This window comes from Thamnophis sirtalis, unplaced genomic scaffold (genome assembly GCF_051295495.1).
Source record: "Thamnophis sirtalis isolate CommonGarterSnake01/CBP01778 unplaced genomic scaffold, rThaSir2_p1.2 scaffold_6, whole genome shotgun sequence".
Classification (NCBI taxonomy): Eukaryota; Metazoa; Chordata; class Lepidosauria; order Squamata; family Natricidae; genus Thamnophis; species Thamnophis sirtalis.
In genome coordinates this window covers 25,881,954-25,901,433 of record NW_028261386.1, presented here as the reverse complement: position 1 = coordinate 25,901,433, position 19,480 = coordinate 25,881,954, and the positions used below count along the sequence as shown (strand labels likewise).

Here is a 19,480-nt window from a genome sequence, read left to right as displayed (position 1 = left end):
CAAACACTTTCCCTGGGTTTTATGAAGGTCCAGAAAACAACTTCCACTTGCAATCCCTTCTATTTCACCCCACTCTCCATTTCTCCTGCCCCTTGTTAACCTGCAACAAACGTTACAAGAGAAAACAGGAAGAACTAAATAGAATTCTGAGAAGAATTTCTAGATGTTATTTTTAGTTTACATTATTAAGAAATATATATTTATTGCTACCTAACCCTAGGATGCAACTCAACATAGGATGTTTACAAATCAAAACAAAATAAAATTAAGAAGATACGGGGAATTATCTTTTATTGTTTCTCAAGAGGAAAATGAGAACAAACTGTATACCTTGTTATATCTGTATACCTTGGAGGCTATAGTGAATCCCTCTAAAACCTTTTTTACTGAAGAATCAAACCCTAATTTTGTTACCAAGCATGGGCTCATGTGATGACCTGTTTTGTAATACATAAGCCCAAGTAAAAAGAAGATACAAAGATTATTTTCTTATAGATTTAAATAACTTCTTTTTCCAACTCCAGATATATTAGCTAGGAATGAATGCTGTAGACCAAGGGTGTCAAACTCATGTAGTCATGTCGGCCTCACATGACATATCAGGACTTCCCTCCCTTCCCTAAACCGGGTGGGGGCGTGGCCAGCATATGATGCATTCAGCCCAAGGGCCAGGAGTTTGACAGCCCTGCGGTAGACTAACATTCATCAGAGGAAAGTTATGTGACTGGTAGCCCAACCCTGTTGAAAGGTTTCCTGCTGGAAGCAGAGGGGTTTGAATGATGTTGAGAAGCAGATGGCACTTGTGGCTGGGGGGGGACTCTTTGCACAGACCCATCTTTTGTACCAGTGATGCCCATTCTGGGACCAAGCAGCCTTGCGCATAGTCAGTTATGCCCTGGTCACTTCCCTGTTGGATTACTACAACATGGTTTTCATAGGGCTGCCTTTGAAGACCATTTGGAAATTGTATCTGGTCCAGAATGTGACGATGCAGAGAGTTTTGGGCACTCTATGGTGTGCTGGTGGGTTAAACTGTGCCATAGGGCAGGCACCGCAACTGAAAAGGACAGACCTCTGAGTCCTATAAGACAAAAGGGTCTAGAATAGGCCTGTCAAACTGATGGCCCGCAGGCCAAATATGGCCCACGCAGGCCCAACTCCACAAAGGCAAAAACATCCTGATACGTCACAATACGGCCCACGATGCTATTGGGTTTGATACCCCTGCTCTAGAAGATCAAGAGGAAAAGCCACTATGAAGGAGCAGTCAGATAACAGGGGACTGAGTCTGGGTCATGAAAGCAATTTGAGAAAACATCTTCAGGCAAGCCTGTAATGCACAGAGATAAAGAAAGAGAGGGAGAAGCACATTCAGTCTTGCAAAATTCTGTTACAACAGCTGCTACAGTGAAAGAAGTATTGACCTACATGGCATTCATTTCTTAATCTGTCTACCTTGTTACCTCATTGCACTCAACACGATGTGTGCCGCTACCTCCTGAACCAGCTCAAGCTTCCAAATACTTTTCAAGGACAGAGCACAATCTCATAGTCCAACCAGGAAGTGATTATGAGCAGTGTCTCCCAGGAATGGATGAACCTGTCACAATTTTATTAAACTTAAGCTTTTTTACATTACCATCCTCTAAGTTAATGAAGATTTTTTTCCCCTCATATTTGTCCACTTCTCAATGACCAGTTGGGAACACAAGGACAAACACTTGGTCGGCATGGCCCTTGCTAGGGGTGAAGCAAAAGCACTTCAATTACCATCCCACCTCCTGCTCTTTTCTGTCAGACGTGTGTGATATACTGTACCTTCCCATCTCTCTATAGTTGCTATATTTTTTCTTCATATAGAAATAATAACTGCATTCTTCCACTTGCACTCATATCCAACAAATTGCACCCAAATCACAAATCTGTCCAGCTACATATTGAGTAACACCTGAATGTCCATCATCCAATAATGAGGTATATCAATATCAGCAATCCCTTTATCTGGTCTACCCATGTGGTTTAGGGGGCCTTTGATCACCGTCTTTTCCCATGCAGTATGAAATTCCTCTATCACGGCTACGTGATGTAGGTGCCTATTTGCTGTAGCTGGGCAGCTGAGATGATTTTCACACCCTGGGTGGCTCTACTGGGAGTTTAGACTCTTGTCATCCACTCCCATTTTATTTATTTATTTGTATCCTGCGTCTATTATTTTTACAAATAACTCAAGGGATCTAAAACTCCTTCCTCCTCCTACTTCCCCCAACAACAAAAACCCTGTGAGGTGGGTTGGGCACAGAGAGAATGACTGGCCCAAAGTCACCCAGTTGGTTTTCATGGCTAAAGCAGGACTTGAACTCAGTCTTCAGGTTTCTAGCCTGCTACCTTAACCACTAGAACAAACTGGCTCACTGTTCCTTGCCCTTCCTTTCCAGGAATACCTGCCCCCCCCCAACTCTTTGACATACTGTATTATAACCATTTCCACACAAATCTTTAGATTACTCTTTCTAGCGTTCCCTCACTTCAGTTTCATCCTAAACTTTCATCACTTTATTTTTAATTCCATTCTTTCTACTGGAAACTCTTTTTGTGGCCCTTTTTGGTCTCTGCCAAAACAGTTCTTTACTTCCATCAAAATAACATCTTCTCTGCCTTTTTAATCTAAGCCATTTCTTCCTCTCGTTGATTACATTCTTTGCAGCTATCTGTTTTCCTCTACACACACACACAGTACACTAGTTTTCTCTCATCTTCATTTTGGCAGCAATGTTTTCCTTAGATAATACAAGGTGTAGAAAGAGGGAAAAAAAGGATAATCTTTAAGCTGACCCATGTGGTATTCATCCATTAAAACCAATTATGCCACTTGATCAGCATGGCTCCAGATGCCCATAGTATAAACACCTGCACCTCCAATTTCCTATTTAAATGTTCTGGAATTCCCTATGCAATATGAAATGAAATTCCTTGGAGTGCTGATTCTTTGAAAATAGGAGGGCAATATACTAAATATCCTCCAGCCGCATGCAGGCTTTTTAATTTTTCAAATGGTTTCCAAATCTATTGAATAGTTTGCCACTGAAATTTGATTGTAGATTTTATTGCACAACTGGATAGCAAATGTTAACACTAGTACAAACTTAGGAGTTTATATTTATTATCTTTAAAGGGTGTGTTTTTAAAAAGGTTTTTTAAACAATTCAGTTTTTTCTCAGCTCCACACATTTTCTTAGAGACAGCTTCCATACAAAGTAAAACGTGTTTCTTAGCCCTCACAAGCCCTCACAAAGTTGCCTGTCCTAATTCAAACAATGTTAATTTTACACAGACACTTTTCCAAGCATGATTCTACTATTATAAAAATTCTAATTAATGTATAAATAATATTTTAATAAATATTTAAGAAAGCATCTTCTCGTTTAAAAATCTATGATTCGTTCCTCACATTTGTAGTAGCTAAGTATATATGAAGGCATAAGAGCCCAGTGGAAAGACACATGTAAGATTTTTTTTTTTTAAAGTCTGAAACTCTGAAAAATTAACTGGTGCAAGCAGGTGTTGATAATACCGAGCTAGAGGGATCAATGGTCTAGTTCTGTGTTTTTGAATATTGTAATTCACATAATAGAATTAAAATGTTACAGCTATTAATCTACCTTATATTAATTATAGCAACTGCACAATACACTATCCTGTATTCATTTGTAATTTTTTTTATGTTTCTAAAAAAACCATAGAGAATAAAATCTGGACAGAAAAATTGAACAGTCCAGCACATGTTCAGTAGCAAATGGCTTGACTCAAGTAATATATTTTAAGAATGTACCGTATATATATAGTCTTAAAGGCTAATCAGCCTGTGAAGACAATAGACACATTCAAATGATTATAAAACAAACTCTCAAACTATATTCCACAATACTATTCAAAAGAAATTATTGAAGAGCATTTTTGGTTAAAAAAAAAATGAATGTAATCTAAAACCCGGGTGTCATCTCAAATAAATTAAGAAAAATGTATAAGGCAGCTGCGCTCATGTCTTAATTCTCTTTAAAACACAGCATGAGAGTAAAGTTAATTTTCCACATCACGATGAAAGACTTTCTATAGCTTGTTGGTTATAATATCACCCTCTAAGGAATGTTTTCCTACTGAACAGGTTAGGTTGGCTTAGTGTAGGAAGGAAGAAGTCCACTGGGTGGATGGTCCACCTGCAGTTTATGGGCAGGCAGCTTTCAAAGGCCTTAAGTGCCCATGGTTTTATCTTCACTGTCATTCTTTCCCAATGTCATATTCATTGTATTAAAATACATCCACCTGGCTTCTCAACATATGATGACTCACAGAGTTAACTCATGCCTAAATGACAAATCATAGGGCTTTTTCATAGCTGCTGCCAAACCAACTGTTAAAAGAACCTTATTATCAGCAATAAAGTTGTAATGATGGAGATAAATATATTAGATAGCTGCAACTTTTACCAGAAATCCTGGATTTACTTGTATGGGGAGGGAAATACATTTAAAGCCTTTCCTCCACAGATTGCTACTCTGACTCTGAATATGTGTGCTAATACCACGGTTGAAATGTTGACTCACCTATGTTTTAAAATACGTTGAACTTGAGCCAGAAATTCAACTGGTATAGAAGAGATGTTACGTGTTTTGGTCATTTCCCCTCAAATAATATACTGTATCAGCTGAAATTTCTAAATGGTCTTCAAACCTGAGCATAATTAGGTTCTGTGATCATTATTGTCTTCTCTATTTTGAACCTAAGAAAGCTGAAGTTTGAGAAATCTAAACAGACCAGTGCTTAAACATGTTGATTTAAAAACTGGGATGGTTTGAGAAGTAAGTGCAATAGATTTAAAAGGTTTATATATGCTCTCTCCAATACACACTGATGTCAATAAAAAGTTTAAAGAAGTAGTCATTACCTCTACTGAGATTTATAGAATATTATCTCCCATCATACTATTCCAAAACCCTCAAGAAAAAAACATGATTTTAGAAGAAAAAATTGACCCTAATTCATCCATCTATCCTCCCACCCGTTTCATATATTTTTTTCGGTTAAAATGCTACAAGCAAATATTTGATAGAATTTAACCACTGATATTTCCCTTTTTCGTGTGGGCTCTGCCCCTCTTGTTCAATCCTATGAGAGGACATCGAAGACAATTGTTTGTTCTATCCAGCAACCCATTTACCAGCAGGATTTGTAATTTTAATCTGCATGTGTCTGGTTAAATGAGGAGGAAAAATAATGCTTCCTCATCATGATCAAGACTAACTAACAAAAGAAATGTGGTCATCAGGTTACTAGAACCAGAATAAATTACTAGGCTGTGTAACATGAGTTCCTGCAGGATCAATAAAAAAACTGTGGAAGCTCAACAAAACAATTGATTTCTGCTTGTAGTCTTAATTAGATTTACACAAAGAGTAGAGAAAGAGAGAGTTGGATATGGCCTTACCAACCTATTGAACTTATACCCTGCTACAAACAATAAATCCAGAACTGGAACATTCTCAGCCAATGGCTGCCCAATATTTGGCACAGTTAACAAGATTAAAGTTCTGTCAATCTGATTATCTGAGTGAGAGCTTGACTACAGAAAAATTACAGACAAAGAAGCTGGATTACCATAGGGGACTAATTTGTTCCTAGCTGCTTTCATTACACATACAGGTTAAAGGCTTACATTTTATCTGTTTTTATTTTCCATATTCCCACTAAAAACATTCAAAAAAGTATGATTCATGTACAAAATATATCATTTCCATTAAAAACACATTGATCACAATAATGCCATCTGATCCAACCTAATTAATGCAGGAACCACAAAGCTGGAAGATTCTCAACAATGGAAGACCAGTGGGATTATCACAATTCTAAATAATTGGCCCCATTGTCCAACGGTTCTATTTGTCTTAATGATCAGTCCAAGATCTACATGTGTCTAACTCAAACATGAAATGTAGCCGAAGCGTCTCTTCTGTGAGAGAGCTTCTTTTTGTATTAATATCCTCTTATTTTCCTCTTTAGCAATCAGTTTCCTTTCGAAATTAAAAAGAAAAGTATTTTTAATTTCATTTCTTAGATTTATATTACCAAAATGTACCCAAGGGTAGTTTTAAAAATACGACATAAACTAACAGAAAGTATGGGGGAAAGAGAGGGGAAAAGAAACATAATAAAATATGAAGACTAGATGATAGTTATGGCCTATCAAGAATGCACAGGCCCTATAGCTCAGAGGCAGAACACCTGCTTTCCATGCCAAAGGTGCCTTCCTTAGCATCTCCTGAAATGGTTAGGGGAAACTCCAATAAGTGAGATCTAGAAAATCACTGTAAACCAGTACTTCAACAACACTGTGCTAGATGGACCAGTGGTGAAAGGCACTTCCTATGTTCCTAAGAATAAAAGCATTTTTTAAAAAAAATATTATCTCAAGAGCAGGGACAAATTATGAAGAAAGCTTTACCCTGCCTTCAAAAGGTAAACACGGTGGCATCAGGAGGTTAGATGGAATATTCTTGGTTGGAATTGAGCTGCCGTATTATCAATTTACATCAATGCATTCAATTTTGGGAAGAGGAGCATGCAGCTACGCATTCATTGCACTGTGGGGAAAGGGGTGGGTAAGGAGAGAGTAAAACTCGTAGATCGTTATGGTATAAGCAGGGCTGTGTGTTCCACATCAAATGTGTAATTCAGCAAATTTACACGGAAACTTAAGCAAGTGGAATTGCTTTTATTTGGCAGGAATCGTTAACTATTTTCTTTCCAAAATTGAATTGTAATTTTTTTTTTGCAAGGAGTACACAGTGGGCATGACATGGACATCAAGGTTACATAAACAATGACATCAGAAGGCAGAAGATAATAGTTGTTAGAAAAGGAAAGAGGATTCGTCAAATTGGATGAGAGATGCTTGCCTCATCCTGCTGTTCCTTCATGGGCTGTTCGGGGAACAGTATTACTAAATTGACCATGCGCAATTGCGCATATGCCCTCAGTCCAGAATGGTAAGGACAAAAAGGGTGCATGCTTAAAACAGTTTCAAAAAGGATTTCTGGGGATGCACACAGCTCTGGTTACAGGGGCACAGGAGAGAAACAGACACGGTGGTGTTTACTATGCAAGGTGGTGCAAATTGGGGGGATTCATCATGCCCCTGCATTTGGCAAATATGTGTGAACAGAGCGTCAACTTGCTTGTTTTGAGCAGATCCTCCTGTCTTCTTCTAACTTCTCTGCTTCTCTGCCTCCCTCTGTACATCTTCCCTCCTCCTCCCCATTGCGTACTTGCCAAGACTCCTGTTGTATGACAATAAATCCATGTGGGTGAAGGCTGGTCCATGGGGGAGGGGGGAGGAATGCTGCGTTTTTCTGCCTTCCCCCATTGCACAGCAGGATAAAAGGCCACATAATCTTAGGAGGCTGAAGGATGAAAGACCCCCACCACTCCACATTCCGCCCCCAAACCCAGAGGAGGAAGAGCAGCCTACAGGGGGACTCTCCATATTGGAGCCCCCTGACTTAGCTCACATACTTACCTGCTCTGAATAGTCATTTCCGTCTACGTCGTCACTGTTGGAGTGGCCTCCGGGGCTTTGTACATCTATCCCATGACTCTCCAGGATTGCTGCTTCTTCGAAAAAAGCAAATTGATCCCTGAATTATCTGCTGCAGGGTTACCAATAAGGATGAAGATGAAAAACGAGAATCTTCACAAGTGGGGCATCTTGTTTCTTGTAAGAACCTCAAAGAAATACTCAGAACGTCTTCTTTTTTTTAAGTTTAAATTCAGCTATAAGAAAAAAATAATTCTGCAAGCCAAATTCTGCCAAAGGCTACAAAGATTTACTCCATTTGCAGAATTTCTGATGCAGGCTTGGATAAATTCTGATTTTATACAATTCCCTGTCGTCTTACTAATACTGAGGGAGAGGCAACTGTCTTTTTAACAAGATACTAAAGTATCTTGACTGCCTCTTTAAATTTAGAGAATTTAGCAAATATTATTTATGGATTCATAAGGACTGGAAACTTCTAAATCAAACTTCCTTCTAAATCAAAACAGCAATTCTCAACAGCTGCATTCTGCAACTGGCATCATGATTTGGATTATCTTCCAACACTCCTGTCGAATCAGGTCACACACAGAACTCGTCCTACCAAATAAGCTTGCATTTAGGAGGCCCTTAAGAAAAGGGACTAAATGCACATTTGATTAATGAAACCATAATCAAAGGAATAAAGCAACATCTCTCTCGCTCACTTGCTCGCTCGCTCTTATTTTCTATGTAGTGATTGTGACTATCCCTTTTCTACAGTTTTAATTCTGGCTTGATGGTTCTTACAATAAACCCACACCCTAAGTGAAGTCCCCTTTTCATCTTCATTTCAACATGGTGCAAGCCCCTTTTGTGCATGTTGTTGCACTGTTAAAAAATGAAAATTAATTTGGTTGGAGGAGTATAAATGCCAATTTAAAAGAAAAAAAATCAGTTTATATCCAGGGTCATCTGCCTTTGAAAATATTTTAAAACCCCAACTGGATTTCTAGCTGGCACCAATCCCTTGGCTGCAGAGCTTGCAATGCCTGTCCCTTGCAATAGAAATATACCAGGTTGCAACTCACAAGTTATACGAACATAACAAGATGCTTCATTATTTTTTGTGAGATTGCAAAGCATCTCAGATTCATGCTACTTTATCGGTCTGCTATCCATAACACTACTGTTTGGTGTTTGGCTTTCTCATGATAATGGACAAAATCTGTCAGCTTCCTTTTGGTGTTGTTCCCCACCCCCACCCCAGACACCATCTTGCTCTCTTATCCTAAGGAAGTATAAGAACATAAGAAGTTCCCGGCATGGATCAGCTCAAAGGTCCATCTAGTTCAGCATTCTAGTTCCAACAATGGCCAGAGAGAGATGCCTCCAGGAAGTCCACAAGCAGGACTTGAAGGGCACAGCTTTTCTCTGGTGGTTGTAACCTTCAGCAACTGGCATTTCAAAATACATTGCATCTAAAACTGCAGATTGCAAATCACATCCCAGCCAATAGCCAATAAAAACTCTTCTGCTCCATCATTTGGTTTCGTGCCCTATGAAAAATCATTTAATTGTGGGGCAACCACTGTATTGCGTAAAACTGTCAAAAGTTTGCTTTTTCTTGTTTGTTCTCTCTTGAATCTGCTATCAATCAACTTCACTGGAAGAACCTGAACTCTTAAATTATTTAAAAAGTTCAGAAAACTGGGGGAAGATTTATACTTGAGGTTTTTCTCCGAAAGGATTCACAAATTAAATTTCAAAGCAAAAAGAAATTAATTTATGTAATTAATTGCACATTTATATGTTAAATATTTTAGATGATAGATAGGCACAATTTAAAGCTCCTTTTCTGCATAATATGTTAGAAAATTGTAATGTGTTATTTACTAGTCTATATCCAAAGCATTTCAAACTCTGGAAAGTACCGGATACCTGTATTATTTATCAGTATACAAGAAATGCTAATTAAAGTGAGGATGTTTCTTTAAATATTTATTTTCTCTAGCAGAATGTTAGGTGCTGTATGGTATTATATTTGTGACTGTGGTGAGATGATAAAGAGGGAGAAAGATGCGAAGGAAAACTAAATTGGGGGACAGAGATGGGAACATGCCCCTGTTCATGGCATCAGAAGGGCTTAATCAGAAGACACATTAGTCTGTGGTCAAGAGTGATCAGCTGTCAGAGACATACCCAAGGGGGGAACTCAGCAAACAATTATGCAAAGCTTTTTTCCTGCCCAGTTGTTGTTATAGTCATCACTCCCTAGTTTAAACTTTTTTTAACCAGTGACAGCAATCCAAAATAGGCACACGGCTGCTTCACCGGGCACATGGTTATCACTAATCCTTCCTCAGTCCAATTTTACCAATTCACTAAATATCTGCAGGGAATAACAGTTAAGGTGGGAGGAACAAAAATGCTGCTACTCCTGCCAGCCAACTCTATGTCTAGAGATATATTGTATAATGGGGAGCATCCATTGCTCACCTGCCTCTGCCACCTTTGCAAGGAACATGAAGCTACAGCCAAGGCATCAAAACGCAAACCACAATTTCAGATCATAGTTAGGTTGAACATTTTAGTTACTCCTGGCCTATAATGGATTTGGACAGCAGGCTTAAGACAAGCTTTATAAAGATGTATGTGTCGTACAAACTTGTTCAATAATTTGAACAGCCTCTGCTTCACTTTGAGGACACTGGGAGAGATAAGGCAGATTTTTCAAAATAATCCGACTGCCAGGAAAGCTCTTCACAGCAAATTGTTGGTCCCAAGCAATGTGGTACATTGTAGAACATTTTGAGGTATGTTTTAGGGTTCATATGTAGCACTTACTATTCTATTGGGCCTTATTGCAACCTTAAGTATATTAAAATTCATTACTGTATGGCCTAATATTCCCAGGTAATCACAGTGGTGGACTAAATATATTTCATCCGTTGATCTTTTCATCAGAGCAAATGCAGAGAAGTTTCCACCAAAACTGGAAATCTCTAGGTTTTTCTGAAAGGCATGATGAAATTCCCTGACCTAAGGAAACTTACAGATGCTATTATACACATATACCAATGCTTTTTTGACAACATGTTAACATTGATGAACTGTTCAGTAACAACAAAGGAAGAGAGAAGATTTGTTTTGACCATGTTGTCAAGCTTTTACTTTGAAAATATTATCAAGGCTCTGTTTTCCTGTTAAGAAAAGTCAATCATGTTCCATCTTTCTTCAGCAGTTCTTCAAGGCTGTCTGATACATTACCAATATTGGCTCGCCGCTTGATTTCCTTCCTTCTATTGGCAAACCAATTGTACACTTTGAGGGAGGTAACTCGCTCCAGATCTGACAGCTTCTTTCCTGTTCAAAATTTTAAAAAAACCATGTTGGTTATACTTGCTTTAAGAAACTCCAGGACAGAATTTAGAATAGAATATCAGAGCTAGAAAAGTCCATGGAGGTGGTTTTCCCAAACCATATGAGAGGTTATTTTCTAAATAAAAATAAAATAAAAAAATAAAACCCAAACCTAAAAACCCTTTTAATAGTTTTTGGACCCGAGGGCTACAAAGGGAGTATAACCCCATCATACGTGGTAGAGTACCTAGGACTGAGGAGAGGAGGACAGGTATTTTAGGGCTTAGTCTTCTTGTGTTTTCCACCAAATTCAATAAACAGCAGCAGTTCTGACTTCCTCCAAAAAGGAACTTAGCACTGCAGAGTGATCACCCAGGGGTGGGCTGCTGGGGGTTCTTCGGGAGAACCTCTAGCTAAGATTCTATGCAGTTCGGAGAACCCCCAAATCCCACTCCTGGCTGGCCCCTCCCTGCCCCTCCCAGTAGTCCCCACAAGGCCCGTTTTGGATGCAGGTAAGTGCAGGCCATGCACAGAGGCTTGGGGAGGATGAAAAATGGGCCTACCAGAAATTTCCAGCCTCCAGAGGGCCTCCAGAGCCTGGGGAGGCCATTTTTGCCCTCCTGGAAGCTCGAGGAAAGCCTCCAGAGCCTGGGGAGGGCAAAAACACCCCCCTCCCGCCATGGTTCAGGAGGCTGAGTAGGCCACACCCAGCAACTGGGCAGAGAACCCCTTGCTAAAATTTGGGAAGCCCACCCATGTGCCCCCCACCCCTACCTTATTTTCACAACCACATGCAGCATTTAAATCCCACTCTACTTTTTGTCCTTCTAAAGCACCCTTTGATTATACTGTTGGGTATTACTCAGTGCAACTGCCAAAAATATATCCTGTCAAAAATATATCTACCTTGAAGGTAGAAACAGATGAACACTATAGCATAAGTACAAGAAAGTTAATACAATTAATTCAGCACTTTTTTGTTTTTTTAATTAAAAAATGGCTTGACATACTTTGAGCTTCACAGTTGTTTCAAAAAGGCTTTTCAGTTTGAAACACTCCCCCAAATCAGATGATGTCCCCCTTCCCTACCCACATCATGAATCTCTTTTCTTCTTTCCTTTTTAAATTTTTGCCCAAACAGAAACTATTCCTGGGATGGTGGATTACTACTGAAACTAAACATGCATTGGGTCATTTTTAAAAATAATGATGGCATATCTGGATACTGTATTTCTTTTTCATTTTGTCTAGGATTCACACAGTTTCTGTGATACCTCATGCATTGATGATTGAGTTAGGACCAATAAGGAAAATATATGTTTAAGTAAACAAGGCAAAAGATATATTAAGAGAGAGGCGAGGGGAGGGGAGGGGAGGGGAGAGGAGAGGTGAGGTGAGGTGAGGAGAGGAGAGGAGAAGAGAAGCCACATATCCCCTTCTTGGCTTCCTTGTGTACCTGGCTTTTGAATAACTGCATTACAGGCATTTGCAATTTCTTCTCTCTTGGCCTCATCAGGATATTGATTCTCATTGAAGTAGCTACAGAAACAGAGAGTATATTCATCTTAGAAATCCTATTTCTTGTACCCACACAAAATAAAGACAACAAAGCTCAAGCCACAAATCTTTAAGAAACCCCATACAGAGGAAAAAGCATCACCAATTTTGAATGTATGCAAGAGACTTGTAGGCTGTGAAGAATAATGTTCTTCATTGCTTTGCATTTGAAGCAGGTGACAATGCCCATAATAACACCTGTCAGCAACTCCTTAAAGCAGCTGCCTGTTTTTCTGGAATCGTTGCAGGATAATCCCTGCAAGAAGAGAGATCTTTGTCTTAAAGAGTTGCCAATGCTTTTTCTTTTTTGAATCAGAACAGCTGCAAAAACCATAGCGCATATAAGTCAATGGTCAGAGTTTAAGTCAGAGGTAGGCAACCAGAAGCCCTTCAGGTTTTTCTTCAAAAGGTTATCCCCCTCGTGAAAGGTACGTAACAGGATTAAGAGAACTGTCGCCATTAAACATGATTTATATCCAGGCTTATGAAGAGATTTACAAATTATAAATTAGCATTACTTGAAAACATTACTAGCAAAATGTAATAACAGCCATCACACTCATCATAGACAAATACATAAATATCCATGTGAGAAAGAAGATAGAAATGTGTCCCCAGCAGCTAAAATATGTGCGAACATATAACTGACAACTTAATAGGTAGGCTGGTGAGATTTATTAAATATTTCTTAGAGGTTCTGACGTACTAATTTTGGGGGCATGGAGCCTAGTAAACTTCTAAATTGTATGATCAAAACATAGATCTGTTAGGGGCATAAGCTGCCTTCTACTTTCTGGGATATTTCAACCCATATGTTACACTGATAATGCACCATTAGAAACGTATCAATAAAATCAACCCTTCCCCACCCATTTAAAGCCCACTAAGGAGGCATTCTAGCTGACCCATCAAAAATTTGTCCCAATAAAATCATTTTGACCTGCTAGTGGAAGAATAATTGCTTGTCCGAATTATCCTGGCAGGAAAGCTTTTGTTTTTATTGTTTAAATGATCTCTCCTCTTTTTTTTTTTTTTTTTTGAAGATTTAAGGAAATAACAGGCAGAGTTCTATTCCATTCCTCACTGAGAAATATTTATTTATCAAATTTTGATACCATCCATCTCACAATCCAGGTGACACTGAGCAGTTTATAATTTTTTTAAACAGTGCAAGTTCATGACTTTCAGTGTGTTCAAAGGGTCTGGCATAACTAATAAGCATTAGCTCACTATTAATATTTTTTAAAATATTAATTATCTAATATTTTGTTATCTAATCCAAGAACTCTGGCTAGAAATTTGGATCAGCAAGGACATGACAGAGCAAAATTCAGTCCCATCCACATGTTGCTTTTTCAACCTCTCCATCCTCTTGGCCCAGACCTCTCCAGCCTCCTCAGCTATTTTGGATTATCCATTGGGTGTCTTTTTAGTCACCCACTGTAGGAAGTTGAAACCCACTCCTCTCCTAGAAAAATGAAATATTGTGGGAAATACTGAAAAGGCAGAATATTATATTTCCCTGGATAAGAAATGGAAAAAACATGTTTTAGGCAGGAAACAGACTCACTCTTAATAGCCCCCACCTTTGTCAATGGGCCATCAAAAGGCCTGAACCAGTCTATTCTACATAACAAAGATACCCCCTTCAGCTCCAGGGTGATGGGATTAAGGCATGATAGTATTAGCCCCTTACCCATCTCACCACAGGACACCTGGGAAGAAGCAATGCTCAACCAAACCTGGACTCAGAACACAGCCTAGAGAATTGCCCCTGCATAGCCCCATGGGAGTCTGACAACCAATCAGCATACAAGATCAAGATCAAAGGCATAAAACTAGGGACTTTCAGAATCTCACTCTCTTTTTCTTCTTCACCCAACATCTTGAAACATGGGGTCACCTTTTCCTCTCAGGAGCTCGAGTCATGTGATCCTGTCCACCATTAAACCATCTTTCCAAGCAGCCTCCATGTTTCCAGTGTCTTTTGCCCCACTTGGAATTGAACCTAGAAGGACTTCTTCCAACACCTCATTAACTAGTGCCGTACAATGAAGGTATCAGTTTGTTGCAGAAAAATCAAATCCAGAAAGCACACACAGATAACTGATTCAGCTGAATTCATTAACTTCTTTTTATACCATATTTTTGGAGTATAAGACGCACCTTTTTCCTCAGCATTTTTTGCCTCCTGGAACCCCGCCACCTTCACCAAAATGGCCGTGCATAGCTTTTAGGAGGCTTTCAGAATGCTCCTGAGGGCTGGGAAGGACAGAAATGAGCAAAAAAAGGAGCACTCTACAAGCCTCCTAAAGGCTATTCATGCCCTTTTTTTGAAAAAAAATGGGTCCATTTTTGTGAAAAACCGGTTGTTTTGGGGAGGTTTGCAGAGTGCAACCCCTCCCCCCCTTTTAAAATTTGCCTCTTTAAAACCTTGGTGCATTTTATACTCCGAAAAATACGGTACATATTAACACATAACGATAAATGTACAATACCAAAATAGGTTTTCTCCAATGTAGTAGTAGTTACAAGTAAACATTGGCACAGGACAGTTAGTTTCATTTCAGAGTTCAGAGCAGACAAGCCCAGGCTAGTTTCAGTTTCCTTTTGCACAGTGCACAGAGCTGCAGTTAAGCCATGCCCTGGCTCCAAAACTCTTTCCGTTTCCAAATAGCCCTCATTGGCTGCCCTTGTTGCTAAGCCCTATTCATTGGTTGACCTTGTTACCATGTCTCTGCCAGTCATGAATATTCTGACAGAAGGGAAGTGAAATAGGCAACAGATAAAGGCAGCCAGAACATCTAGTTCATAAAAGATATGTTTCTCATTATGGATGCTTAAAAATAGAAGCCAAATATTAACATAGGTGCAGCTCCTACTACAAATAAAAGACATGGGATGTTAAGGAGAGTCAGTTAATTAATGGCTACGGAAAGTATAATTTTTTTCCTATTATTATTACCTGAGAGAATGGAGAATCATTTAAAAAACAAAGAACACAGGATGGAAAGAAGAAAAGAAAACCACTATAACCCAGTTTTGACTCTTGTTTCCACGTTTCTTTCGTGATTTGTGAGGTAGACATTTGAGAACTCTCCTTTTATGCTCCCCTGTCTTCTCTGGGTGCCTGCCTATCCCCTTCCTTTGGCCACCTAATAGTTTCACATCCCTCTCTCCCCATTCCTGTTTAGTTATTCTTATGCAGTGATATTAAGGATACTTTCAGATTGTCATACAGAACAAAATCTTTCCCACTTCTACTAAAGTTTCACTACAGTATTTAGCTCAAAATATTACACACGTGCATAAAAAAAGAAGAGCCAGTTTGGCGAAATGGTTAAGGTATAAGGTTAGAAAGTGGGAGACTGTGAGTTCTAGCCCCACCTTAGATATGAAGCCTATGGAGAATGAATGAATGAATGAATGAATAAATAAATAAATAAATTGAATTGAACGAATGCATGAACGAACAGACGAATGAAGGAACATCAAGACATCCAAATACCGAAGACTGGAATATGACTGATACAATCTGTTTACCTCTCCTTCTGTTAAAAGCCTATCATAGTGATGGCGAACCTTTTCGGCACTGACTGCCAAAAAAGGGAGCACTTTGTATGCGCGTGCTTTGCACTCACATGCTTTGCGCACACATGCACGCTCACCTGGGCAGCAACCAGGAAAAGGAGTTGCCCAGGGAGCATGCGCACACCATGCACTGACAAGCAAGTCTTCCGGTTACTGCCATGCATGTGCACATGCTGATCAGCTGCCTGGCGTGCATGCTCATGCCGGAAAATGGAAGACGAGCTCTTCCAGTTTCTGGCATTGCCGCATGCAGAAAGGCCAGATGATCATCGTGTGCGCATGCACACCGGAAACTCAGAAGAGGACCAGAAGATGCCGGACATGACAGGTGACATGGCTCCGTGTGTCACTTTGGGCACGTGTGCCATAAGTTCGCCATCAAGGGCCTATCATGTTTTACCATTCCTACCATTAGGAAGACTTTCTCCAACTGCCCTTTCACACCACACACTGAAAGTATATGGTTTATAGCAATAGCAATAGCAGTTAGACTTATATACCGCTTCATAGATCTTTCAGCCCTCTCTAAGCGGTTTACAGAGTCAGCATATTGTCCCCAACAATCCGGGTCCTCATTTTACCCACCTCGGAAGGATGGAAGGCTGAGTCAACCCTGAGCCGGTAAGATTTGAACAGCCGAACTGCAGATAACAGTCAGCTGAAGTGGCTGCAGTACAGCACTCTAACCACTGCACCACCTCGGCTCTTTATCAGCATTTGAATAGTGCCAATATCACTAGGAACCCAATACAATAAAAACATTTTTTGAATGTCCGGAAGAGAAATTGTGAGATATAAAGGCTAAAGATACGTGAGTGTTGACACCCTATTAAAGTGGTCTCCACCCCTAAATGTCTATCAAAAATTATTAGACTATACTAGGTTCAGAATGCATTGAAGCAGTGAAGCCAAGTGTAGCGTATGGGTAAATAGGTGGGGTGGGGGAAGGAAGCAGCAAGATGTGTAGAATGAATGATTACAAAAGCCTGGGGATAAACCTTCAACAAATGCAATTGTGCTTTCTAGACAAAAGGCGCCCGTCAGGATGGCGATGGCTGATTGCAGAGAGAATCAAATGATCTCTTTTGTGTAGGGTGACAGTAAAGGATGAAAATGAAAAGTGGCCAAAATGGGTGAGCTGGACTAGAATGTGAAGCAATGGTGAAAAGACCGAAATATCCTTGAAGCAGTTCATTTCTATGATTAATGTGAGACATAGAAATACTGCCAACTTGTAGAAATCTGTACCATCAGAGATAGTAAAGGCAGAGAGCAGTGAGAAAATGCAACTCTGATTATTGGTTAGGCAAAATAATTTTTGCTTCTGCATTAATGTATCCAACATTGTGTGAAGTGTTGCCATGCATCCTGCATATACCAAATTCTGCCAAGGAACTGCACATTTCCAACATTAAACCATTGCTTTCCCTAAATGTCTATGCAGATTCTCCAGATCATGGCTGTCCCAAAGGTGCTTTTTCAAAAGGCAACTGGACTGTTTTTCCTTGAAGATGTTTCGCTTCTCATCCAAGAAGCTTCTTCAGTTCTGACTGATACAACCACCTATCTCCTGTTTACAACACAGTCCCTTTAGCAATTCCAAGAAGGTTCTACACCTATTTGCATTGTACAGGTGATCCTGAGGGCACTGATAAACCTCCAAGTGGTCTCAATGGCTCTGAAAAAGAATGCTAACAATCAAATGACTGCAAGGAATATAAATCCTTCCATCCTCCACATCAATCAGCATTTTACATCACTACTGCTTTCTCCATTTCTATATTCTTGCCTCCAGACGTCTTGCTCAGTAAGCAGGCCATAAACCTTTCCTGGATCCATCCATCCATCCATCCTTCCATCCTTCCTTCCTTCCTTCCTTCCTTCCTTCCTTCCTTCCTTCCTTCCTTCCTTCCTTCCTTCCTTCCTTCCTTTTATGCAAGAACGGCTATGCAACTTAACAATAATAAATGGATGAATTTGTATCTAAAGCTATTTTCACAATTATCAGGGACTGATAATTATCAGGAACTGCTGAATGACAGTAATTGTCATACACTATTATATTTAAAAGATTTAAAGAGGCAAAGTGCCATCAATTTTTTTAAAGGAATGTTATATTATTTACAATGTCTTATATTCCATTCACAGTTTTTTCCATAACTTCACTTTTAAACAATGCCAATAGCCTATTTTGATGGAAGATATAAAGACTACACACTTTTTATGCATTTGTAAGATTTTCCATAAAAAAAATCTGAGCCATTACTTACTACATTGCAAGTTATATCAGGAATCTACAGCTAGATTCATCATACCTTTGTTAATCCAACTGAAATAGTCTAGTTTATAAGGGGAAAAAAATCAAATCTGTTAATTTGATTTTTTTGATAAATAGGTAACAAAAAAAAGTTTCATTGTTTCCAATGGCCACAAGGAAGATACGAAAGCACAAGTTGAAAAATAGTGCTGCTAATATTAGAGGGGAAGTATTGAATTGATATGGATTGTCGTAATTTTATGTGAATTTTACTAAAACATATGGTTGCAAATAAATGTGTAAACTTATTATGCAACAATTGAAATACAGAACTAATATTATATCAAGAAAAGAGCCTCAATTACATAAACCAAGCATGCATGATACCTGCCAAGGCTCCAAGAGACAACTTTTTACCATAAAATAAAGTAGTAAAAAAATCTCACATCTTTTCAGATAAAATAATAATAATAATATCCAGGCATTATATATGCACAACACTCCCTGAAGGCAAGAAAAGCTTCCAGGTTCAAGTGCAAATGCAGTGATTAACAGACTGAGCTGTAGTCAGAACTGGAAACTCCTTGTTTTATGATTTCTCTGGGTGCCCTTAAGTAGTGGATCTGGCTATTTGAGAGACCGCCTTCTGCCAATCACCTCCCTGCGTCCCATCAGATCGCATAGAGTTGGCCTCCTCCGTATTCCATCCGCCAGTCAGTGCCGACTGGCGACTACTCGGAGGAGAGCCTTCTCTGTTGCGGCTCCGACACTATGGAACAATCTCCCCGTGGAGATTCGTACCCTCACCACCGTCCAGGCCTTCCGCACAGCCCTCAAGAACTGGCTAGCCCGTCAGGCCTGGTGATAAGTTTACTTTTACCCCTCCCGAATGCTGAGTGAATGTTGAGTTTTACTGTTTAATTTACTTTTGTTCACATTTCTTTTGTATTGTCCTACACTCCCCTTCCTTTTTGATTGTAAGCCGCCCTGAGTCCCCTCAGGGAAAAGGGCGGCCTATAAATGTCCAATAAATACCAAAATACCAAAAATAAGCTACTCTCTCGTCCTTCCTCTTGCATTTGTAACATTGGGAAAATATTATTGATCTAAATTAATGAATGATGATAAAGGATTACAAACCCAAA

At 39.4% G+C, this 19,480-nt stretch overlaps 1 protein-coding gene across 7 annotated transcripts in view; it reads right to left on the bottom strand.

Annotated features, from left to right (window-relative positions):
* The window catches only part of HMBOX1 (homeobox containing 1), a 122,419-nt gene that overhangs the window by 3,153 nt on the left and 99,786 nt on the right, over positions 1 to 19,480 (bottom strand). For 2 of the 7 annotated variants that reach the window (XM_014057464.2, XM_014057463.2), the window contains 4 exons: positions 12,387 to 12,469; positions 10,838 to 10,933; positions 7,571 to 7,665; positions 7,230 to 7,331 (listed from right to left, as the gene is read on the bottom strand). In XM_014057464.2, coding sequence (XP_013912939.1) covers positions 7,230 to 7,331; positions 7,571 to 7,665; positions 10,838 to 10,933; positions 12,387 to 12,469 — 376 coding nt within the window. The remainder of the gene's footprint in view (positions 1 to 7,229; positions 7,332 to 7,570; positions 7,666 to 10,837; positions 10,934 to 12,386; positions 12,470 to 19,480) is intronic. The other 5 variants (XM_087717464.1, XM_087717465.1, XM_014057465.2 and 2 more) reach the window with 5 other exon arrangements.